At 47.8% G+C, this 24,670-nt stretch overlaps 3 protein-coding genes across 13 annotated transcripts; 2 read left to right on the top strand and 1 right to left on the bottom strand.

Annotated features, from left to right (window-relative positions):
* Nucleotides 1-1,824: 1,824 nt before the first annotated feature.
* On the bottom strand, nucleotides 1,825-8,654 carry S100A13 (S100 calcium binding protein A13). 2 transcript variants are annotated; one of them, XM_006041045.3, is made up of 3 exons: nucleotides 8,505-8,654; nucleotides 7,373-7,566; nucleotides 1,825-2,053 (listed from the first exon to the last, which is right to left on the bottom strand). In XM_006041045.3, exons 2-3 carry the CDS (start codon nucleotides 7,523-7,525, stop codon nucleotides 1,910-1,912), a joined length of 297 nt encoding a protein of 98 aa, XP_006041107.1. In that variant the 5' UTR covers nucleotides 7,526-7,566; nucleotides 8,505-8,654; the 3' UTR covers nucleotides 1,825-1,909. The 2 variants fall into 2 exon arrangements, with proteins under 2 accessions (XP_006041107.1, XP_006041106.1); XM_006041044.3 differs by lacking the exon at nucleotides 8,505-8,654 and adding an exon at nucleotides 7,729-8,401.
* A 1,052-nt stretch (nucleotides 8,655-9,706) lies between these two features.
* Nucleotides 9,707-13,385, top strand: S100A1 (S100 calcium binding protein A1). 3 transcript variants are annotated; one of them, XM_006041043.3, is made up of 3 exons: nucleotides 9,707-9,860; nucleotides 11,755-11,907; nucleotides 13,083-13,385. In XM_006041043.3, the coding sequence occupies exons 2-3, from the start codon at nucleotides 11,767-11,769 to the stop codon at nucleotides 13,224-13,226; spliced, it is 285 nt and encodes a 94-aa protein (XP_006041105.2). In that variant the 5' UTR covers nucleotides 9,707-9,860; nucleotides 11,755-11,766; the 3' UTR covers nucleotides 13,227-13,385. The 3 variants fall into 3 exon arrangements, with proteins under 3 accessions (XP_006041105.2, XP_025143591.1, XP_025143592.1); XM_025287806.2 differs by having other exon boundaries at nucleotides 9,719-9,860; nucleotides 11,707-11,907; XM_025287807.2 differs by having other exon boundaries at nucleotides 9,722-9,860; nucleotides 11,744-11,907.
* A 1,222-nt stretch (nucleotides 13,386-14,607) lies between these two features.
* Nucleotides 14,608-24,112, top strand: LOC102408329 (chromatin target of PRMT1). 8 transcript variants are annotated; one of them, XM_025287802.3, is made up of 7 exons: nucleotides 14,611-14,899; nucleotides 16,047-16,128; nucleotides 17,441-17,594; nucleotides 18,207-18,290; nucleotides 20,089-20,272; nucleotides 21,094-21,231; nucleotides 22,882-24,112. In XM_025287802.3, exons 2-7 carry the CDS (start codon nucleotides 16,064-16,066, stop codon nucleotides 23,085-23,087), a joined length of 831 nt encoding a protein of 276 aa, XP_025143587.1. In that variant the 5' UTR covers nucleotides 14,611-14,899; nucleotides 16,047-16,063; the 3' UTR covers nucleotides 23,088-24,112. The 8 variants fall into 8 exon arrangements, 7 of the variants coding, with proteins under 7 accessions (XP_025143588.1, XP_025143589.1, XP_025143587.1 ...); XM_025287801.3 differs by having other exon boundaries at nucleotides 20,086-20,272; XM_044944335.2 differs by lacking the exon at nucleotides 14,611-14,899 and adding an exon at nucleotides 15,009-15,201 and having other exon boundaries at nucleotides 20,086-20,272.
* The last annotated feature ends 558 nt before the right edge of the window (nucleotides 24,113-24,670 follow it).

Raw genomic sequence — 24,670 nt, 5'->3', positions numbered from 1 at the left:
CCAATGCATGAAAGCGAAAAGTGAAAGTGAAGTCGCTCAGTCGTGTCCGACCCTTAGCGACCCCATGGACTGCAGCCTACCAGGCTCCTCCTCCGTGGGACTTGCCAGGCAAGAGTACTGGAGTGGGGTGCCATTGCCTTCTTGGAGTGTGGTGCCATTTCCTTCTCGACAATGCAGGAGACCCTGGTTCAATTCCTGGGTTAGGAAGATCCCCTGGAGAAGGGATAGGCTACCCACTCCAATGTTCATGGGCTTCCTTGGTGGCTCAGACAGTAAAGACTCTGACTGCAATGCGGGAGACCTGGGTTCGATTCCTGGGTTGGGAAGATCCCCTGGAAGAGGGCATGGCAACCCACTCCAGTATTCTTGCCTGGAGAATCTCATGGACAGAGGAGCCTTGGCGGGTACAGTCCATGGGGTCGCAAAGAGTTGGACATGACTGAGTGACTAAGCACACAGGGGTGTCTGTGTCTCAATGAGAGGACCCTTCCGGAAGTGTCTTATTCTTTTTTTTTTTTTTCTTTTTGGCCGCACTCCGAGGTATGTGGGACCTTAGTTCCACAACCAGGGGTTGAACCCACATCTCCTGCATTGGAAGGTGGATTCTTAACCCCTGGACCACCAGGGAAGTCCCCAAAGTGTCTTATTCTGAGAATTCTTCTGAAAGGGTCTCAATCTGGGGACCCCTCTGAGGGTATTTCAATCGCAGTGTTTCTCCAAGAGTGCCTCAGCCCGAGGTCTCTAATATCTCAGTCTGGGCGTCCCTCTTAGGATATCTGTCTTGGGGGAGCCACTCTGGAATGTCTCAAATGGACCCTCAGAGCCCCAGCCTGGGGTTCCCTCTGAGGTTTCTCTGTCCAGGGGTACTTACAGGGCAAATCTCAATCTAGGACCCTTTTATGACGTGTGATGAGGAGACTGTCTTAGACTAAACGTTCCTCTGGACTCAGAGGCCTCAAATGATAGCCTCCTGACAGTAAGGCGGTGCCAGGCCCTGGAAGGCAGCACCTGCTGAGTTGCCCCACCCCTGCTCCCTCTGGTGGCGGATAGTGTAAACCGCATGCCTCTCCAGCCAAGAAGGATGAGAACAGGGTCCAGTGTACCCACTGAGACACTATCTCAGTTCATCACAGAGGCTCTGGAATTTCAACCCAGTTTCATCTATTCTTTTTTTTTTTTATTTTGCTGCACCGGGTCTTAGTCGTGGTACGCGGGATCTTCGACCTTCACCTTGCAGGATCTTTAGTTACAGCATATGGGAGCTAGTTCCCCGACCAGAGACAAAACCCAGCTTCTCCACATTGGAAACGCGGAGTCTTGGCCACTCCACCGGGGAAGTTCCAGTTCCACCTATTCTTGTCTTTGTGACTTAACGTCTCCAAAATCTGTTTCCTCATCTTTGATACAGGACTTAAAAATAGTACTTCCCTCAACAGCCTGTGAGAATTAACTAATACAAGAAAATGCTCAGCACCATTCCTTGCACAGACCAAGCCCTCAACACATGTTCACTGCTATCACTACCATCCAAGGACACAAACCCTAGGAATAAGAAAGTGAAAGCCAAGACCAAGCCCCAGAGCAGCTGGCGGGATATAAGTCCCCTCACATGTCCCAGAGAGCTCAGTCTACCTTTCATATATTCACTCATCAACCGTGTATTACTGAGCACCTACCCATTCAAGACCTGATGCTGCAGAATATTTGAAGACGAATTATGTTGGTGCTCATAATTTTGGGACTTGCCCTCAGGTGGGGGCAGAGCTTTCCCACCCCCCTGGTCTCAAGAGAAGAAATCAGGATGGGTCTGGAATAAGCAACATCTGTGTTTCAAGGAGAAAGCTTTATTTGCGGGAAGTGGGGTTCAACCCAGCCATGCCATGCCCGCCCCCATCCCAGCCAGCTGGCTTCACTTCTTCCGGATCTCCAGGGCCTTCTCTTTCCTAATCTCCTTTGCCAGCTCCCCAATCAGCCTCCAGTACTCGCTGAACTTGAGCTCTGAGTCCTGATTCACATCCAAGCTCTTCATCTTCTCATCTAAGGAGCCCACATCCTGGGGAGACACCACAGCAAACAGTAGAGTTAGAAATGACTGGACACAGGGAGACAGGGAAGAATTGCCAGTCACTATTCCCTTCCCTCAAAGAGCACTAGGGCTACCCCCACACCTTCTGGACGAAGCTGCAGCCCCAACATGGCACTGCTCTGGTGCCCGACTCCAGGGGAAAGCAAAGGGTGGAAGTGGGGAACCTGGTTATAGTGTGTGCTGTGGTCTAAACACACCCACCATGGGGGATTGTGAACCATAAACGTGATGTCACTGAACGCAGAGTCGGGAAGAGATGCACAGATGGGCCTTCAACTGCAGGTACCAAGAGGCTTCAGCACATCATTGCACCAGCCCTGGGATAATCCCAAGGACACTTGGGGAGCCCTTGTAGCCATGGACTCCCTCTGACCACCCTGAGTCTTCTCAGGCCACCCTCCTCCTTCACAGAAAGTTGGAGGCGTTCACAGCACTTTGCTGCCTGCTCGCATAACCCTCATGCCTTCTCATTCTTCCAGCCGGGTCACTAGCCTGGTAGATCAGGGGAATGGCAAGGACACAAGGTATCTGGTTTTCTAGGGGGTCCTTGGCAAAGTCTCTCCCAGCAGACCTGTGAAATCTAAGGATATTCTAAGTCGGACCACCGTGATCAGAGGATTTGTTGCCAGATGGATAACCACAACAGAAAAGTTGACTGTTGAACAACAGATCCATGTCAAAGCAGACAAGGATGCCTCAGGCACAGCGCATGCCCAACATTTGAATCAACGTTTGGATGAAGGCTAAGGCGGCTTTCCAGATCTATAGATGGCACGAAACTAATTCATAGAAGAGCTCAACAGACGTTTTTAAAGGCCACAGTCACACTTAACTGTAAAATACTATAAGCATTGCCAGTGGAAAGCAATTGCAAGTGTTACATGGGGAGGGAGAGGGGAAACATCCAATTAGTCAAGAGAAAGAAATAAAAAGTAAAATTGTTAACAAAGAGGATGTAAATTCACCCCTTGTTCTATTAGCAATTAGATAACTGTATACCTAGGAAAAACCAAAAAGAGCAATAAAAGCTAACATTTCAGCAAGTGTAAGCATTTAATAGTGCTGACTGGTTCCAAGCATTATGCTGAACATATTACATGCTTTACATCATTCAGTCTTCATAATCTGCTAGAATGAAAGGCTCCAGGAACACAGGGCCCTTGTCCATCTTGTCCACCACCGTGATACCAGTGCCTGGGAAAGTGTTTGGCACAGAGTGGAGGCTTGGTCACTACTATAACCCAAAGCCTAGGACAATGTCAGAACAGAACATAGTAGGCACTCAATAAATACTGACTGAATAAATGCAAGGCCACTCCAACAAGAACGGTATGAGTCCAGTTCACAGGTGAGAAATCAAGGCTCAGAAAGATTAAAGTACTCACCACAGATGACAAACTAGACCCTGTATTTGAACCTAGGTTGTCTAGCTCGGAGCTTATGCTTGTAGCTACAATTCTGTATTTCTTTCCCCCCAAAAAAACTATCAGAAATGATAAAGTATCTGGTGACAATATTAATACTCAAAAACAAATACCATTTTGGAAATATAATATGAAAGAGTCCACTTAGAATAGTAAAACTATAAAATAAAGCACTCAGGAAAAATATAGAACTATATTTTAAGCTTTTGTGAAGAAAACTGAAGTGAAGGCTATGGAAGAAAACATGGATAGGACTGAGGTCAGGAGGAGAAGCGGGAAACAGAGGATGAGATGGTTGGATGGCATCACTGAGTCAATGGACATGAGTTTGAGCTCCAGGAGACAGTGAAGCGCAGGGAGGCCTGGCATGCCGCAGTCTGTAGAGTCACCAAGAGTCGGACAAGACTGAGCGACCGGCCAACACCACCTAAGAGCGAGACACCACTCTAAGTGCTGAAAATAAAGCAGTGAGCAGATTCCTCCCCTTTATGAAAATCAGAATGCTTCCTCCAATGGAAAGGAAGGAAATTACGTGTTACTTCTTGGTAACATAAAATTATATAATGGAAGAACTTCCCCGGTGGTCCAACAGCTAAGACTCCACACTCGCGATGCAGGAGGCCTGGATTCAATCCCTGGTCAGAGAACGAGATCCCACATGCTGCAACTCAGACTTGGCACCGTCAAATAAGTAAATAAATATCTTAAAAATAAATAAAATTAAATTATGTAATGGAGGCTGTTGTGAAGAAACTGTCCTGAAAGAAAACAGCTCTAGGGTAAAGGGGACAGAGGGCTATCCAGGTGGTACAGTGGTAAAGAATCCACCTGCCAATGCAGGAGACGCAAGAGACGCAGGTTGGATCTCTGGGTTGGGAAGATCCCCCGGAGCAGGAAATGGCAACCTGCTCCAGTAGTTTTGCCTGGGAAATCCCATGGACAGAGGAGCCTGGCGGGCTACAGTCCATGGGGTCGCAAAGAGTCAGACACGACTGAGCGACTAAGCACACATCAGTCCTGATGTCTTAGGCTTCCCTGGTATCTCAGCAGTAAAGAATCCACCTGCAATGCAGAAGATGTGGAGATGAGAGTTCAATCCCTGGGTCGAGAAGACTCCCCTGGAGAAGGAAATGGCAACCCACTCCAGTGTTATTGCCTAGAAAATCCCATGGACAAAGGAACCTGGCAGGATACAGTCCATGAGGTCACCAAAGAGTCAACACGACTGAGCGACTCAACAATAACAAAGGTACAGGGCACAGGAGGTGATTTCTGTGCTCGGTGGCGAAGGAGGGCCACGCCGAGGACGTGCCATCTGAGTCAAATGAGGAGTAAGTCTAGCAGACCCCCGGGGGATGTGCATTCTGAACCAGGAGAGGAAAAGCAGGGACGGCAAGTATAAATAACTCTCCCTGCTTTTGAGGAGTTTTACTACAAAGGGGAGCAGAGGTGTAAGGCATAGCTGGAGGGAATTACAGGGTCAAGTTCGCAGACTGATCAGAACAATCTAGTAGAGAGGGAAGTTTTAAGATTTTTTTTATGTGGGCCATTTTAAAAGGCTTTATTAAATTTGTTACAGTATTGCTTCTGCTTTACGTTTTGATTTTTTGGCCACAAGGTATATGGGATCTTAGCTCCCTGACAAGGGATCGAACCCGTGTCCCCTGCATTGAAAGGGGACGTCTTAACCACTGGACCACCAGCGAAGTCCCTACAGAGGGAAGTTTTGATGATGCAAGAGAAGAGAGGAAGAATTGGGAGAGTTACGTCTTTCAGAAGGTGAGAAGGGATGGGATTTAGCGCCACCAGCAGAGGGACCAGCCTTAAAAGCAGAGAGAGATCATCCCCGTAACATGAAGGCAGGCAGGAAATGCGCTGATCAGTTAGTAAATTTGGGGGAGGAAGCACATAGAAGTTTCCTGATGGCTTTTATTTTCTCAGTGAGAAAAATTCTCAGTGACAAGGAGACTATGAGAAGAGGTCCTGGAGTTGAGGAGAAAGGAAAAGTTGTGAAATAATCATGTGAAAGGGCTGGTAAATGAATCAAGTAGGGGAATGGAGAATGACCAGGCATTGCCAACAGTCATAGATTTAAAGGAAGACAAGTCAACGTGGAAGTATATTTTTCTCCAGCCAAATTCAGCCGCAGAATGGTGGGTTTCACCAGCAAGCTAATGGAGCTGAAATGTCGGAGTTAACCCGGGTTGAGATTTTGCCAAATAACTAGGACAGAAACAAAGAGAATCAAGGGGAGTTGAGCAAGTGATTATAGTGGTGAGCCTTAGAACCCAGCAGAGTAAGAAGGGAAATGAGGTCTTGAGGGATGGTGATGGAAGATGGAAAAGTGTTAATTAAGGTCAAGAGACTGAAGGTCCCAGTGGAGTCAGGATGGTGGAGTGGAGGAATGGAGTGGATGGAATGGCAGGAGGTGGTCGATGAAGAGAAGCCTGAAACTGAGATTGTGGAGACGATGCACTGGTAATGACAAGATCTAAAGATCTTGAACAGGGCAGTGGGGCAGAGAGGCAAGAATGCTGAGATGCAGGAAGACAGAATCTTTGAAAGTAAGGAATTCAAGAAATCGAAAGGCCCAGGTGTGGAATGAGTTGTCTTGTGGATTCTGACAGTGGCAATGACGAGAAGAAAAACCATAAGCCAGAAGCTGAAGAGCTATAAGGTGTACAATTAAAATGGCAGGCATATGTATGAGCTTCCAAGGAGCTGAGTGTCTCATGATGAAGATGGAATTTCCTGGCAGTGCAGTGCTTAGGGCTCTGTGCTCTCACTGCCAAGGGCCTGGGTTTGACCCCTGGTCAGGGGAACTAAAAAAAAAATCCCACAAGATGCCACAGGTGCAGCCAAAAAAAAAGAAGAAGAGATGGGGAGAGCAGGGACGGGAGAGGGAGAGTGGGGGAGGAGAAGGAGAAGAAACTATCATTTGGAAGTTGCAATGAAAAGCAAAGAGGTCACTACCTGCATTTCCAGGCCCAGAAGGAATTAGATTTGGAAGAAAAACCAGTCATTATTTGACAGGGCTACAGGGAATGCTGTATTTTCAGGGGAGAGCCTGACGTTTCCTGTGAGAAGAGGAAGGGAGAAGTTTAAGGATGTAGGAGATATTCCAGATGATAGACTATGCATTTCAGAGACTAGTTTGTAGGGATTTTTTTTTTTTTAATCCATACTCACACACTTTCGTGTGCCTGTGAATTTTCAGAAAGGATGTAAATGAAACTGAACAGCCTGGGATGATGTGCCAACTCAATGCAGATGAAACGTAAATCCCTACCCCATCCTGTAAGTAGGAGAGGAAGAATGATGGCGTCAGTTGCATTACAGAAGGGATTCCCAGAGAGCACGGAGAATAACCACAAACCACTTACAGGAACCTCCTGCTTTGAGATTCTGCGACTCTGTGAGTTTGGCTGTGTTTTTATTTTTAACAAACCCTTCCCCACAGCTGAGCCTTGGTTTCTATACATGTGAAGTGAGGACTTTGGACCATATTTTCTCTTGGCCTCCTTTCAGCTCTGATGGCCTATGAATCTTCCGGAAACCAGCTCTGGGTCCAGTCCTGTGCTGGGAAAATGAAACCAGAGAGGCACAGACAGACCCAACAAGAACCCAACAGCATCGTCTGGCAGGAGCACAAAGCCCTTTGCAGCAACACACGTGCATTCATAGAATTACCTAGTCACACACACACCAGGCAAGAACAGCCAGAACCATTTACACACGCAGTTGCCACACCCTTCTTCTCAGTCCACCTGTGATCACCTTATGCTCAGCAATATCTCCTCACGGACCCAGTGTCCTTCAGTCCCTGGTTCCCAAAACCGCATGCCTAGAGACCCCCACCCACCTTGAGCAGGTGAGGCAACTGCTGAGTGACCAGTTCCTTAAACTCATTGACGCTGAGGCTGCCTTTTCTGCCTTCCCGCCCTGCGAAGGTGAAGAAGGTGGTGACCACTGTCTCAATGGCCGCCTCCAGCTCAGTGAGTGGCTCGGCTGCCATCAGGACCCTGCCGCTGGGGCTGATGTCCTCACGGGGCTGGCCTGCCGGAGGGGGAAGGAGAGGAGGGGAGCGTCAGGACAGGCCAGAGGCCCCTGCCCTGGTGCTGCCACCTCAAGTCTCTGCCTGAGGAAGCCTCACAGGGAAGAAGAGAAGGGGCAGGGATGAGGGGATGGAGCTTGGGGCAAGGGACCAGGCAACGGTACCTCAGCGTAAGGAGACAGGAATGTTCACTTCCAGGAACCCCTTCCTCTCTAGGTCTCACAGTCTGGGGATCCTTTTGCTGTATCCGTGTCTCAGGGACCCCTGTGCGTTGGTCCCTCAGTCTGGAGACCCCTCCGTCTGGGAGGAGGCTTTCGGACTGGGGTCTTTCTTTGGACTCCTCTCAGTCTCGTGTGGCCCCTCTGTGGGGTTTAGTCCCAAGGACCCTTTCTTGGAGTTTCACCAGCCTCAAAGGGTCACGGGGTTGTTTGTCTCCAAAGCTTGTTTGTGCAAGGACCTGGGTCTCCACCCGCCTGCACTGCACCCGCCCCCACACACACACACTGGCCACTCTTCCCAGCAGAGAAGCCAGGGTCTGGCAGATGCCCAGCTGTGGTCAGGGCTGGCTCGGTCTGGACAGAACCCGCCTCTCTGTCGCCCCACTCGCATCTCCCCTCGAGGGCAGCTGGGAAGAGTGTGGAGCTCAAGACCCCACAGCCCTCCCCACCCTCGTCTCCCAGAAACAGCAGTCTGGGCTGGGTACTGGCACTCACAGCGGGAGGCAGTGGTGGAGGGGGACTGGGGGGGTGACGGCTGGGGCCATGCCCACTCATCCTCCCTTTTCCAGCCCACCCCCTCCCCTCTGCGAGGACTGTTGCTGCATTTCCCAAAGCCATTTCCTGAATCCCAGTCTAAGCCAGGTCCAGGGGAGGGACTTGGGAGCCCAGGGCGGAAAAAAATGCTCCCCAGGCTCCCTCCGGGGTTAAAGGGAAAGACTCACCGGGGCAAGGAGATGGGGTGCAGCAAGCAGGAGCCCCAGAGCTGTGGTTTATAAACGTCCAGGAAGGAGGAGAGAGCCCCTCCCAAGCCCGGAGGTGTCAAATTTCCGTCGTAGATTGTGGAGAGGAGACCTGTCCAATCACACATGAGGCATCCCACCCCTGCTCCAGCAATCAGGCCAGGAACCCTGGTCCCCACAACCCAGCCCACCTGCCTCCCCTTGGTGAGGGAGGGGACTCCCTGGAGCTGCGTGGCCAGATCCCACTCATCAGGCATCCTGGGATCCCATCGCTCCCAATACAGGGAGCCTGCTGGCCCACCATACCCCCTTTTCTAATGAGGTGTATGTATATTTCCATTGCAGAGAAGGCAATGGCACCCCACTCCAGTACTCTTCCCTGGAAAATCCCATGGATGGAGGAGCCTGGTGGGCTGCAGTCCATGGGGTCACTGGGAGTTGGACACGACTGAGCGACTTCACTTTCACTTTTCACTTTCCTGCATTGGAGAAGGCAATGGCAACCCACTCCAGTGTTCTTGCCTGGAGAATCCCAGGGACGGGGGAGCCTGGTGGGCTGCCATCTATGGGGTCACACAAAGTCAGACACGACTGAAGCGACTTAGCAGCAGCAGCAGCCTATTGCCATTGGGAGAAGGCACTGCATATTGGAAAAACCAACTGGGGGAGCTCAGCACTGAGAGGTCCCATCTAAGAAACACCACAGAGGGCCCCTCAAAATGAGACCCCACTAAGGACCCTGCAGCCCAAGTCCTCCACAGAGGATCCATTCTGTGACCCGACAAACAGAGGGGGACCCGGGCTGAGTGCCCCACACAGAGGAGACCCTGGATTGAAATCCCTCAGTGGGGTTGTCAGGCTGAAACCCCTCAGGGAGACTCCCAAGACTAAATTATTCACCGAGGAGTCCCCTCCAAGATGAGCCCCCTCAGTCAGGTGCACACACCTCCTCTCTGCCCGGCTGCACACCCATTATTACTGGGAGGGGAGGGTGGAGCATGGGCGGAAGAGTCCAGAAGGCCTCTCAGTGTTCCTTCTTCCCAGGACCTTTCCCACCTCCCTTCTTCCTGGGCCCTGCCATTTGGGGCCCCCGCGTGGGGGTGGCATCCAAGGCTGGAGAAGAGGACACAGGGCAGCCTGTTTCAGCCCAGGAGACAGAGGGCGCCTCTGTCCACTCCTGGCCCCTCGCCCCACTGGGTGTCTGTCTGTGAAGGGGTGGAGCCGGTGCGGAGGGGGCGTCACGGGGGAAGGACAGCTGAAGACAGGTCTTCCCGCACAGCTCCAGGAGCCACATTTGCAGCCTCGTCTGCCTGTCCAGAACCTGCTCCCAGGCTGACAGTGAGTATCCTGCCCCATCTGCCCTTCTCCCTGCCCTGGCCAGCCTGGGGAAGAGGGGGCTTCAGCAGGGCTCCAGGAGACTGAGGCGGATAGCACTGCAGTGCCCTGAGGGTCTGAGAGGAGTTTGGGATTTGGGGGAGACATTGTTTGGAAGGTGCTGGGGGGAGGGAAGTGAAGGTCAGAGGGAAATCTGGGAGCTCGGCGGATGAGGAAGCCAGTGGGAATCCCAGACACTGAGCTTCCAGGAGACCCGGCCCTCCTACCACAGAGCCCTCAAGAGCCCCCACAAAGCTCCCTCCATCTCCCAGGTGCTGGGGAGGAGACCCAGCTCTTGCCTTGCTTCCAGTGGTGTAAGAATAAGAAAGCAGATGGAACTGCTCCTTCTGCACACCCACCCACCAGCAGCCTTTGTGTATCTGCCACCCCACCCAGCCTTGCCCAGGTTCCCTCCCAGAGCATGGACCATGTGATACCAGGAAGAGGGGGCACTAGGGAACTCTACCCACTCCCACCCTCCCTTCATATGACCTCCCTTTCTCCTCCTCCTCTTTCTTGTCCCATACCTCGGCTCCTCTTTCCTCTTGTTCTTTCCCTTTGTTTTTCTGTCTACCCCCTCCCTGCCAAGGTCCTTTCAGAATGGCCCCTACGCAAAATCCCAGGCTGCTCGAGGTCTCCAGGCAACCTCTAGGTGCCCTTCCTGGATGGGGCTGGTAACTGAGCCACAAGCACCCCTCCCTCTTCCTCCATATCCCCTCTATCAGCCCCGGCTTGGGTTCCATCTCCCCCAGGTCTCTGTGACAACCGCTTCTCATGTCCGGAGTTCAGGTGACACATACAAGGGCTCCATTGAAGAGCTAGGATGTCATCTGATCAGGGCCCATTGTCTGACCCCTCAGGCCTGGGGAAGGATGGGGATACCTGATCTGAGATACCTGAGTTACCCCCGGAGGCTGTGGAGGGGCCAACTGTCCCAAGGCCAAGGGAAAGAGGCCCCCTGGCTTGGTAGTCCCCTCTCTTCAACAGACCCCTCCATTTTTCCCCTCCTCTCTCCCAGCCCCTTGGATTTAGAAGACCTCATGCATTCAGCCTTTATCTCCCCAAACACATACCAGCCCCATCCTCCCTGCTGCCATTATCCCAATATCACCCAAGTTGGCCTGGGGACAGGAGCGGCCAACAGCAGAGACAAGATCCCGCAAGTATCTTCTCCCCTTCCTTGGGAGCCCTGGCTCCAGGGAAAAGGCTCAGATATTCCTCTTTCCCTTCCCACTACTCCCCAGTAGAAGGGCTGATTCTGCAGAGAAGTAAGAGGAACCAAACTAGAGGTAATGGAGGGAAGCCAAAGTGACATGTTCAGGCTCCCTCCCCATCAATCTTGGACCACCCACTCGGACTGCCACCCTCTCCACCAAGCTGACCAAGGGCTCCAGGCTGACTCCTTGTTTATGGTGGGCCACAGAGTCAAGGTTATAGAGGGGAGCCCAGCCCACCATCCCCAATAGCAGAGCTTGGCCGTGCTAGGCAGGCAATCCAAGGGTAAAAATAGAGCCAGAGGAAGCCAGACTGGGTCCTGTGACCACCCCCGCCTGCCTGCCCCACCCACCTCAGTGTGTGTCCGGGCAGCCAGGAGCCAAGCAGAGTCCACTCCAGGCCTCTAAAGTGAGCCCAGCTCCAGCTGCTCCACCTCCATGCCCAAAGCCCTGACTCTTTCTGGCTAGAGTATGGATTGAAGGGCTCAGAGAATGAGTCTAGAAGTTCTGTTTGTGTAAAATCTCAGGAAAGATGAATTGTGGTGGGGATCCGATCTCATGGCTCTTTGAGCTGTGGGACCCTACCCCAACCCCAGGTACCCTAAGCATGGTCCAAGCTCACTTCCATGATGGGACGTGGGTAGGTGAGCTTCGAGATGGGCTCTGAGCTGGAGACGGCGATGGAGACTCTCATCAATGTGTTCCACGCCCACTCGGGCAAAGAGGGAGACAAGTACAAGCTGAGCAAGAAGGAGCTGAAAGAGCTGCTGCAGACGGAGCTCTCCGGCTTCCTGGATGTGAGCACAGGGTGGGGGTACAGGGTGGAGTTGGGGAGGGATGGGGGAACAAAGTACGCTCCTCTCTGCCATCTCCCCACCCCAGCTCAGCCCAACCATCCGTCTCTTCCCCCTCCCCCTGCCCCCCACTCCTCTGGGTTCAAGTCAAAATGCCCTGATTTACTGATCACCTGTTAAGGGCTAGGCGATGTGTAGACGCATCAATAACAAAACACACAGTCTAGAAGGAAAAGACTGACATTTGAAAGCATACCTTGATCACCAGGAAGCACCCAGGGCCTTAACAGAGGTGTCAGAAAGGATTGTGGGAGAATATTAACCTAACTGCAGTGGGAGAACCTCTCCAAAGAGGTGGCACTCAAGCCCCTGGAAGATTATTAGAGTAAGTAAAGACATTTTAGGAGGAGGTACAGTATCTGAAGTTTTGCCAGGTGGCTCAGCCTCAGAATCCGCTCCAATGCAGGAGCCACGGGAGACACCCCTGGGTCAGGAAGATCCCCTGGAGGAGGGCACAGGAACCCACTCTAGTATTCTTGCCTGGAGAATCCCATGGACACAGCAGCCTGACAGGCTACAGTCCACAGGGTCACAAAAAGTTGGACACGACTGAAGCAACTTCACACGCACAATATCTGAACAAGAGGATGGGAGAAAGAGGATGGAACATGTTCAGTAGTTTTGATTGAACTGAAGGATGCAGAAAATAAACCAGTAGAAAGTGTATCAGCTTTTAGATTTTATGAGACCTGGGTTCAAATTCTGATGCTATTACTTTCTAGCTGTGTGAGTTTGGGCATGCTCTTTAACCACTCACTGTCAATTTGTTTCTTCTCTAGAATGGGAATAATGAAACCCACTTCATTCTAATTGTGCTAGAATTAAATGAGAATGCTTGTAAAGCTCCTAGTGCAGAACTTGTCACATTGTAGGCACTCAACATATGGTAATTGTTTTTATTATTCTGCCTTGTTAGGGAGCTAATTCTGTAGGCAACCGGAAGCCACAAATGTTTTGTTGGTTTTGAGGAGGGAAACAAGAGTCCCATAATTATAAGTAGTTTTCCTCTTGCTCATCTCTGCCTTTTTCTCCCCAATCAATCACCCCTCCCCCCATGCCCCTGATTCAGTGCTATTCATCTCCCTGTATACCTGTCTCTCCATCTCCTCTCTCCACAGGCCCAGAAGGATGCAGACGCTGTGGACAAGGTGATGAAGGAGCTGGATGAGAATGGAGATGGAGAGGTGGACTTCCAGGAGTATGTGGTGCTGGTGGCTGCCCTCACGGTGGCCTGCAACAACTTCTTCTGGGAGAACAGTTGAGGAGACGGCCCCTTGGCAGCGCCCGTCCCCTCCACCCTGCCATGCCTGCTCCTTCACCCTGCTTCCCCTCACCTTACTTTTCCCTCCCCACCAGCAAGGGCGCAAGAATAGTGGGCTAGGCCTGCAACTCCTCTTTCATTAAAGGCTTCTGTCTCACCAGCCGCCCGTTGCTGTCTGTCTCCTTTGGTAACAGCATAGAGTAGGTGGACAGTATAGAGTAGGTGGGGAAATGAAGGCTGCTCACTCACAACTTGCCTTATTTGAGGAGAGATCTTTTTGGAGAGAGGTCAAGGGACCATTGCATCTTCCTATTTAAGGAATGCTGAAGGCCCAGGAAGGCTGGGATTCAAGGTTCCAGCTAGAAGTGGAGGATGTATGAAGCTAATACGTGTACCAGCGTCTCAGCTATAAAGGCAGAATTTCCCTTCAACCTTCAAAGTATTTACTGAAGACCTACCATGTGCTAGACATCGTATGGGAGCTGGGGACACAGCAGTGAGCCTAACAACACACAACCCTCAACGTCACGTAGGTAAAGCCCAGTAAGGATACCAAAACATTAAACTCACAAATATATGCTAAGAAGGAAAATGAAAGGATCTGATGCGCTTATATTGGGGGCAAGGGTGAAGATGTGTTCATTCACTCATTCTTCAAACATTTGAGCCCTTTATTGTGTGTCAAGGCATAATAAAAATCCCGTATAGGTCTGCATCAAAATCCACATGAACGGAAAACGGCGAAAGTGGACACGGAAACGGGAGGGGAGACGCAAAGGCCCCACAAAATAAGGATTTAACAATATTCTGGCCAAGCTGGGGAGGGAAGTGAAGAGGGAAATACGGACGGACGGTGGTGAGTGGCGCAGAACCCAGTAGAGGTGTGCTCTGAGCACTGGCCACCGCCCCCGGCCTCCGTTGGGGCTTTTGCTATAAATCTACAATTCTCTGACCCGGGCCCGGGGTGAATAAGGGGAGTGCAACTACCCGAGTGCAAACTCCTCGAGCCCAGTGGTCCGCAAGAAAGATCGAGGTACATCCGCCTAAAGAATTTTAGTTGTTGTGTCTTAGTTTCAGGGGCAGAAGGACGCGCGAGAAAATACGGACCACCCTTTCACAGAGATCAAATCAGCCCCAGAGACGCAAATCACTTAATCATCCACAGCCCCTTAAAACCCTAGAGCAAAACCATTTGGCCACGCCCTTCCCTGGGCGGGGCGCTGCGTGTCATATGGACGAGGCCTTTGCTAAAGTCCCGCCTTCTCCCTAGGGCTCCGCCCTAATCCCCGCACAGGCGTGGCACAAGTTCTCCCGCCCCTCTAGGGGTGCGGCGGATCTGACGTCTGACGTAGCTGCGTCGACGCCATTTTAGCCGGTCCCATTCCGCCCTGGGCGTGGCGGCCATTTTGTTTTCCACACCGAGCGGGAGTTGACGGCAGCGGCGTAGTGAAAGGAAGGAAAGAGCAGGCCGGGTGAGCAGGCGGACCGGCCGACCGGACAACCAGCCAGCAGCAACGAACTAACTTAACAATCTATCGCTTAACACATCTAACCAACCGCCCACCAAGTTAACCCGAGCCCCTCCACCGTCAACTCAGGTTCGGCCGGCCTCCGGCCCGCCTGCCGCAGCCGTGGTGGCAGCCCCGGGAGGAGCACTGGCGTCCGTTTCCTTCGGTACGTGTCTGTGGTGAGGAGGGCAGGAGTTTGGGGGCACCGAGGGGCCCGGCAGACGCGGAACAGGAGCTGGTGGGATGTGGAAGCAAATAGGGAGTCGGAGGCCCCGAAGGGGGCGGAGCCCAGGAGAGGGAGGCGGGGGAGACCCCGAACTGAAAAACTCGTCGCGGGATTGATGGAACAGGTCAAGTCGGAATTTGATAGGGATGAAAAAGGAACGTTGGCGAGTTGAGCTACGTCGGCGGTCCTGACAGAGGTTTGAGACGAAAGGAGGATTACACGACTTGAAGGAACGTTGGAAAGTAATGGCGGCTTTAGGGTTAAATTTCGTGGCGCGCTCTCTGGGAGCGCCCTCCCAGGGGAATGCTCGTGTAGGAAATCTTTCCTATTCCCTTCCTCCCCCAGGTCGCCAGGCCCTTGCTAATGGCCCTAACTTGATTGCGAAATTGGTATACCTGTGTCATCTCTCTAGATCAGTAGTTCTCAGTTTTAGCTGCACGTGAGAAGCAGCGAGGTAGACGTATTTTCCCTTGCTATAAATGGCTCATCCCCAGACTTCACCATCAGAGATTGTGCTTGAAATGGTGTGGGCCCAGGCTTCTGAGTGCTTTTTGTTTTGTTTTTTTTAAAGCTCCTTGCTGCCAAGGTTGAGAAGGACCGCTGTTGGTAAAAAAAAAAAAAACAGACTCTTAACAACACTTGCTTTGGGTCTGCCATTTTGGAGGCTTAGGCAGATATTTTTTGTCCTGCGGCCTTGAAACTTAAAGTGTGTGTGTTCAGTCGTGTCCTACTCTTGGCGACCCCATAGACTGTAGCCCTCCAGGCTCCTCTGTCCATGGAATTTTTCAGGCAAGAATACTGGAGAGGGTTGCCATTTTCCTACTCCAGGAGATTTTCCGTACTCTGGGATAGAACCCATGTCTCCTGCATTGGTAGGCGAATTCTGTACTACTGCGCCATCTGGGAAGCCCTAGGAGTTTATTAGTTTGAAGTAACTAGCTTCTGTTTCAGTACGTGAAATGAGTTTTGGTGTGATTGTTGATAGTCATCGATACAAGCCTTTTCATTCATTTTGGGGTCTTTGGGTCTTGTTGAAATGAGATAGTCGCCATTCTGGTTTGCTCATTCTGATCGTTGTCCTTTGTAGATTCTCGGGATTTGAAGATGGCTGCACAGTCCGCGCCGAAAGTTGTGCTAAAAAGCACCACCAAGATGTCTCTAAATGAGCGGTGAGGCAGCCAACAGCAACTTCAGCTCGTTCATAAGAAAACATTACTTAAATTGGCGCTGGGGTCCAATGCACAAAAGTCTGTTTTAAACTAAATACCAACAGAAGGCTACAGACCTCTGTTCTTAGTTGCATCGTATGTGGTACACAGAACAAATTGGGCGGTTGTTTCAAAACCCCTTATCAGTAGATTTTTATATTATGCTATCTGAAATATTTATCTGGTGGGATGTATTTTAAAAAGACTCCTCACACCCTCCCTTTTCTTCACATATTTTTACGTTGATACAGGGGTGGTGCAGCTCGGTAGCATGACCCTGGCTGCAGTAGGCTTGCTGCCCAGTCCAAGGCCAGCAGTGTTGTGTCTGGCCTGTAAGAGGCAGGTAGCAAGCTAAGAATATGTCCAAAGGCCCTTGAATGTCATTCTTGGGCCTTGTAAGAGGCACTTGCTTTGCTCCATTTCACTTTCTTTCCACTCTGCTTTAGTTTGTTTTTGTTTTCAATTCTTTTACAGTTGAGTGTTCTCTTTCATCCCATTAAACTTAACTTGACAGGAGTAATAGAAGAGTGTCTTCACAAGCTCTTAGATGATTGAACTAACCTTTTCAGAAGTTATCCTTTGGAGTCAGGAAAAATATATCATTGGATACTAAAAAAAGTTATAGTATTTAAAGGCACTTTCTGTCTGAGAGCTTTGTTCATTGAGTGCCTTTGACTAGTGACTTTATTAAGCTGGTATTAGCCACTAAATGATTTACTTATGTTTGTCTTTTCTGAAGCATATTTACTTCTCTTTATCTCTTAGGGTGTGTTACTCTGATTCTCCATATTTGCATATTACAAGTGACCAAATACATGAGAAAATGTGATATGCTCTTATAATTTATGTGGGTATATCATTTTCATGGGCTTTGAAGGTGCTCTTGTCCTTCCGTATATTTGCCCGTAAAATAGCACCCTAAGGTCTCCTGAGGTTTTGGCTTGCTTTGTCCGTCTTTGAAACTACATCTTCTGTCTCTTGTCATCATATCTGCTTATTGCGTGTTTTTCATGCTTTCCACCTCTAAAAGCCGTTACCTGAGCCCTTGTTATCACTTTTGATTGAATGTGCTACACTTAGCTGCATTTCTGAGTTTCTGATTCTTGCAAGTTTGTGGAAGCAGAGGAGTCTTGAACCCACATCAGCATTGATCTAAGTGTACCACTTTAAGTTCGTGGGATCTGGAGCTCCTGGTCTAGCAAGCCATGAAAATGCCAATAAATGTTTTGTAATAAAGCTTTTATTTAAACATCCATTTTGTTCGACCTTGAAGCTTTACTAATATGCTGAAGAACAAACAGCCGATGCCAGTGAATATTCGGGCTTCGATGCAGCAACAGCAGCAGCTAGCCAGTGCCAGAAACAGAAGACTGGCCCAGCAGATGGAGAATAGACCCTCTGTCCAGGCAGCATTAAAACTTAAGCAGGTGAGAGCATGGGTCATAATGCTCCAGAAGCAGCTGATCTCTGTCAGGCAGTCCACTGAGGCTGTCAGGACATGATGGGTAATTATGAGGTGGCTCAGGGCAAAAGCTGAACTTCTCTGGAAGGGAGAGAAGCTCAGAGGATTCCCATTTGGGCAGGTACCAATAAGTAACTTTTTGTTGTTTTTCTCTTTTAGGGAGTTTGCCATCAATGTGGCCTGTTTCTATGTTATCAATGAGTATTAATCTCTTGTTTTCTGATCCTTTGCCCGTAAGAATAAATTGACTGGCTTTTCCACAAAGAATTTTTAGTTTCTGTTTTAGATGATCTTCAAAAGTCCTATATTCCCCATTAAATTATTTACAAATTAGGGAAATGACTTTATTCTTGCTTCCCTAGTACAGGGAATCTGAAAGGCCTCTTAGTCAAAGGTTTTCAGTGCTAAACAGTGGAAAGAGTAGGGTGACCCTCATCTCCACAGCACCTAAAGTCTTGTCAGTAAAATAGAACTACAGCACTGAGTAATTTAAGAGTTAGTGGGTTCACTTTCAAATTTCCATTAAGAAATAATCTTGCTCAGATCTGAAATAAAACCTGCTCTTTATTATTCATAGACTTTTTATGCAAGTCCGGACAGTGGCTGTGGAAGGATATGTCCAAGCTGTGGCTGGGCGTCTGGAGGGCGGTGCCATGCAACTGTAAGGACTTTAACTGGAAGCATTGCATGGCTGTGCATAAAATCAGCAGTTAAATATAACTCCCACCCCCACCCTGAACCATTGGGCTCATTGACCAAAAATAAACAAGGCCTTCTGCTTCAGCTACCTTAAGCCTTGGAGTGGCTGCATTCATCCCTGACTCAGGAAAGCAATAAAAGGCACCACTGTTTTCTAAGAGTAAATATTAAAAATTGTTGAAGACAAGTCTGACATTCCCAAGGACATTTTAACAAGCTTTAAATATAATCTGTGCAGAAAGTAGCCTCTAGAGCAGTGGTGTCCCATAGAACTTTCTGTGATGATGGAAATGCTCTATCTATATCTGTGCTCTCCAGTACAGTAGCCATTAGCCACGTGACTGTTGAGTACTGAAAATATGACTAGTGTGATTGAGGGGCTTAAATTTTTTATTTTACTTTTTAAGTTTTTTTGCGTGTAATAGCCACGTGTGGCTAGTGGATACCTTAGCCTATAGCAAGCACAGCTCTAGAGTGGAAACTGGATGGCACAGCTGACATTCTTGAGCTTCTTGTTAAGGTAGAGAATAGGGTTGATGGCAAGGCAGGACTGGGAAGGGAGAAGAACTTCTAAGTACTATGTAGTCTCCCCTTAAAGCACAGATCTTGAGAGGATATACTTGGAATGACCAAGCACAACAGACTTGTAGAATGAAGTCTTGACCTCGTGTCATTCAGAGCCTATCCCTCTGATAAGCAGTTTGTAATCTCATGCTAATAATAATAATTCACAGCATATGGTTGCAGAGAAAATCATTTGTAGTAACTTGTATGTGAAGCCTGAGGATACATAATTTATTTTCATTCATATTGACTTGGTGTTTTTAGGAGGGCAGGTTTGCTAGGTCTTTGCTGTTCAAGGCGACACAGTCATCCATTCCTTTGAAGGAATTTAATTGTCTGAGATCTCGTTTTCATGGTTTCTCTTTGAGGGACAGATATATTGAAAAATCTGTATGGTATATCCTTGTTCTCACATGTGACCTTGAGCTTTATGATTATAGCTCAATTCTAATGCCAGTTTGGCTGGTTTTTTATGGACATATATTTGAGTTATATGTTTATTATAAATTAAAGGTCATTATACTGACTTAATGGAGCTGTTTGCAAAGGTAGACATGGAATTATCACTATTGAAAATATGTAAGGAAAGGAGATTTGACTTTTTTGTGTTTATTTACATCTTAAGGTAAAAAGTGGACCGTCTGGAGATAGATACTCAGAGGAAAAATGGACACACTGGCCTCTTTGACTGAGAAATCAAACTTGTTCTTATGTCACAAGAATTCAAATGAACTTATAATTTAAATTTTGCCCAGAGTGTGATGAACTTCCTATGGTGTTTGAGTAAGCCTTTGAAGAGAGTGGTAGTCCTTGGGCAGGTATGAATCAAGTCATATCATTGTCAACTGGTGGTTCAAAATCAGAATCCACGATTTGAAATCTAGTGTTCTTACTAAAACTTGCATTCCAAGTAGTGATATATGACTTCTGTAGCCAAACTAGTGAGATAATTTGTGGTAATGCCAATTTCATGGAACCATACTCAAGCTTCTTAGAAGCTCTGGATCAAAATTCTACTTCTCTTACACTGTGTTCTGAGGCAAAGGCTTGCTTCTGGTTTGGGATCCTTGACAGCAAGTGCAGGTTTATTTCCCACCACACAGACATCTCGCTTCTTTTTCTCTGCACTTTTAGTTGCTAAATCCCATTGGATTGCTTTTTTGATCTCAATTCCTTAACACCTTTTCTTCCAGAAGAGCTTAAAGCAGCGCCTGGGTAAGAGTAACATCCAGGCACGGTTAGGCCGACCCATAGGGGCCTTGGCCAGGGGAGCAATCGGAGGAAGAGGCCTGCCCATTATCCAGAGAGGCTTGCCCAGAGGAGGACTTCGTGGGGGACGTGCCACAAGAACCCTGCTTAGGGGCGGGATGCCGCTCCGAGGTCAGTGCTGTGTACCTGGCAGTTGTTCGGGACCCACCCCCTTCCCTTTTCTCTTGGGCTGCTATGGACACATTTGTTTAACATCTTTAAGCCTGAATTTGTATTAATATAATTAATAACTTTTGAAATCACGTATTTTTAATAGTGCTGCATGTCTTTTATCGATACCATTCCTTTTCTGATAATGTGCAATGGTGAGAGGCTATGACCTGCGTAAGAACAGGTAATTCATGTCATCTCCATTCCATCTTAAAACACCCTGCTGCTGCTTGAATCAGAGCACGTTCAAGTTCTAGAAATAAGTCAAATTAAGAAATTTCTGGGTCTTTTGGCCTATATCTTAACTAATCATCTGTTCCTGGTTCTATTCTAGTGAAACACTGTTACACCTGGAAAAAAAGGACAAGTTGACCCATAGCTCTTAAATATATGTAACATTTTGGGCACTGTTATACTGTTCCCTGTATAGTTCTTGTCCCCTGCAAAAATATACTAAGAGCAGGAATCATATCATTTATTTTTAAATCTATCATGATGCTAGGCACCTATCTGTGATTATTCAATATATACTTATTAACGTGTATACTTACTAATTTATTTAACTGCCAGCTTCTTCCAAAAATGGATTTGTGGTCAGACTTGTTTAATTGGTTGAATAAAGAGCAGCTTAATCTGTTCATACTCAGTGTGCAGCTTGCCCCACCCAACCTAAAAATTAACTGAATTAACTCTCATTTAACCCTCACCGCCTGCCTTTGGTTAGAATCTACTTTGTCTCTCTTGGATTTACCTGCATATACATTGTATGCCTCCTCTCCAAGGTCAAAACCTGCTCCGAGGTGGACGAGCCGTAGCTCCCCGAATGGGCTTAAGAAGAGGTGGTGTTCGAGGTCGTGGAGGTCCTGGGAGAGGGGGCCTAGGGCGTGGAGCTATGGGTCGTGGCGGAATCGGTGGTAGAGGTTAGTCAGCTACCAACTTCAGAGACTAGCTTCCCCTTATTTCTCTCCCTTCAAAACTCAGAGCCACCTTTCTGCACAGCTTCAAGTCATAGGCAGGCTTATTTGTTTGTCTTGTTTGTTTTATGAAACTGGCTTATATTCTAAATACACATGCTGGTAGTGTGAAAGTCTGTCATGGGTTTTCCAAGAACAGTGAGGTATGTGTTACAGAGCCAGATTATATGCAGTCTTCTTTCAGGCTCTTGTAAATTTAAAGTGTATTATTAAAATGACAAGATGGTCAGTTAAGGGTTTTATCTTTTTTGTCCCTACCCCACCACCACACAATCCACCTCGTAGCTCAAAACCCCACTTTGAGTCTAATAATAGAGAAGAGGGGGATGAACAAAAGTAAAGCAGAGTTAAAAAGATGGTAGACTTGGAGCTAGGTATTGACTCAGTTTGTGTCTCTGCAAAACCAGAGATTTTTCCATCAAAGTAGAAAAAGCAAGATGGTATTGTGTCAGTTAATTAACTGACTCTTGTTGATAATCTTACCTTCAGACTTAGTGATACTTGTCTTGTGACTTCATGGCCCAGATTGGAAAAGAATTTTTAATGGTGTTGCTGTTATTAATACCAAATCTCATGGGAGTTTTCTGGCTTAGAGCTTAGTGGAAAACTCCCAACAACACCTGTCCAGGAAAAAAATACATACATTCTTGTAGCCCCTGTGTATATTTGCTTTGGTCCTTTTAAAGTGTGTGGTGGGTCTTCCATAATTTATGACCTTGAAGTAGCCAGGGGATAATAACTGTTGAGAAAGGACATTTGATAACTTGAGGGCTTATTTTCTTCTCTCGCATTATATGTTGCTTGGCTTATTGAGTTAAGTGCAAGCTAGTTTGGGTTTCAGGATGAAATAGCATGTTCAAATTATCTTGACTTGGTTTCTGAGAGAGACATCACAAGGATTTTGTGGGGAGGAGTCTAAAGTAGCTTTTCAGAAAGCTGGGTATGTTTTGTTAAGTGAATTGAAACCACCTCTCAGATAACCGTAATTGTTACAATGTGAATAGAATCAGGAGATAGAAATGGCTGGAACTACTCCAAGTGTTTTTTCCCAACTCCCTTAATTGTTCCTATGTCAGAATAACTCCTCAGTCTCCTGACATAGGATCAGCCAGCTCCTTAGGTTTGATAAATTTGAGGAGAGATGAGCTAATTTTTCTGAAGGATCGCCAATAAAGTTTAATTTGAAAACTGTCTAGCTTCACATCCCTGTTTCTCTGTGCCCTTGTTACTTCCTCCCTATCTTACTAAATGGAGTTATCTGTAATGTATTTGCATTTTAATTATAAACTTAGAGTGAGTCTCAAATTTTTTAGTTTCTCCATTTGGGGAGAGATTAAGAAATTTTTAATTATCAGTTATTTTCCCTTTGATAGAATTTAAAAAATTAGCATTTAGAGATGAGCATGTAATAAGGGATTCATTATGTGTGCTTTCCATGTGTTGCTTTCTACCCAGTGTGTTTCCTGTTTTTCCAGATTTCTCCTCTTTGCCCTGCCCTTCAGCCTTTCTCAGCTAGGCCCCGCTGCTCTGAGGGGCATTTACCATAGTACCCATTAAACATACTTGTAACTGTTTTCTTTTTTTCCTTTGGGCCAGGTCGGGGTATGATAGGTCGGGGAAGAGGGGGCTTTGGAGGCAGAGGCCGAGGCCGTGGACGAGGGAGAGGTGCCCTTGCTCGCCCTGTACTGACCAAGGAGCAGCTGGACAACCAGTTGGATGCGTACATGTCGAAAACAAAAGGACACCTGGATGCTGAGTTGGATGCCTACATGGCTCAGACAGATCCCGAAACCAATGACTGAAGCCTGCCCACCCTCTGGAAGACTCTTGTTCAAGTCACACATCTGTAAATAACCTTAGGATAAAAGATGAGAAGAAAGCTGGCTGATACTGAAAGGACCTATCATAATAGGCTCTGGACTGACTTGCCACCAGTTTGTGCATCTAGTGTGTTCCTTTTACTTTTTGATACTATGTTGTATGAAACCCTTTTTTTCCCCTCTGACTGGGGTTCGGTTTTGTTTTGTTATTTGGGGGGGAGGGGTTTCCTTCACCCAGACTTTTCTTTGAACATGAATGTGTTGGCCTTGTGGCTAGTACACCCTCTTCCCCCATCTGCCTCCCCTCATCTGTCATATGCTTTGACAGTCGAACATTTCCTCTGTTCATTTTGGTGCCCCCGTGAAAAAGTCCCAAAAAGAGCCCACCAGCGTTCCACCTTAATGTCTAAGTTTCTGAGAGAGAATTCTGTTTTACATTATTTTTAACAGCCTCTAAAGTGTTCAGAAAATCTGGAGCTCATAAATGCATTCTGCCACATTGATGTTTTAGTAAATTGGGAACATTGACATAGCTACAGGGCTACCAAACACGTTACACGTGCTAGCAGCTCTGATTTAATTAAAGTTATTACCGTGTACGTTTGTACCACTTAACCATTGTGCTGGGTTGGATATGTGCACTTTCTACCCAGGAATGAGATTTATAAACTTGCCCTCTGGTTTTGCATCATGCTCTAAGGGATGTTTTGGGGTTGGCTTAACATCCTACAAAAGAGGAGAAAGCCTTTTGGTTTGGCAGATGCCTCAGAAGGGAAAGGGCTGAAAATTGATGACAGATACCTGGTGGGAGGGGTGAGAAGATAACCTTGCTAAAGTGCTGTTGTCCTTCTGTTTACCCCAGACCAATCTTGGGCTTCTCCATTTGTTGACCCTCTTCTTAACTCCCCACGAAGGTTAAAGTTCAACCATAGTCTGTCAACTATTCAGTTTCAGTAGAATCTTTTGTTTCTGGCTCATGATAACAAGAAGTTGTTCTCTCAAATCCAGCCAGGACTTTCTCTTTATTTGTTGGGCTATTTGAAATGCTATGGCCACTGTAACAATATTTCAACTCTACCCCTGTAGAGTTGTGAGTCCTTCATGGTTGTATTATAATTCAGGGTGGGGAGGGTGTGAGTTTGGGGCAGAAAGTGAACAATTTTCCCTCTTTTGAATAATCCCCAAGGCAAGATTAACCATATAAAGTAAAGTACTAACTCACTTGGTGCATAGAAAGCTCAAAGGCATTAAAGTCTCAGAAGGCAATACCTGGTACTCCCAGGACTAGTTTCCCTTTTCCCCAGTGCTGTTTAAGGGAAAAGAAGAAACTAACCACCTCCAATCAAACCAGTTACATTGAGCTACTTAGAACCCTAAACTGTGTGTGGTTGCAGACTGGGAAGGAAATTTTGGTTGGGAAGACCTGAATTTGAATCCCTTCTATATGACCTTGCCTATTTAACCTCTAGGTAGGGAAGCAAGTAGTCTAGTGGTAGACGGGAGAGTTTGGAAAGACCATATGGGGTTGGGAGAGTCATGTTGACATAACCAACCTGACCCAGTTT

This window comes from Bubalus bubalis, chromosome 6 (genome assembly GCF_019923935.1).
Source record: "Bubalus bubalis isolate 160015118507 breed Murrah chromosome 6, NDDB_SH_1, whole genome shotgun sequence".
NCBI classification, from domain to species: Eukaryota; Metazoa; Chordata; class Mammalia; order Artiodactyla; family Bovidae; genus Bubalus; species Bubalus bubalis.
The sequence above is the reverse complement of the archived record's forward strand: the minus strand, read 5'-3'. Positions and strand labels throughout refer to the sequence as shown.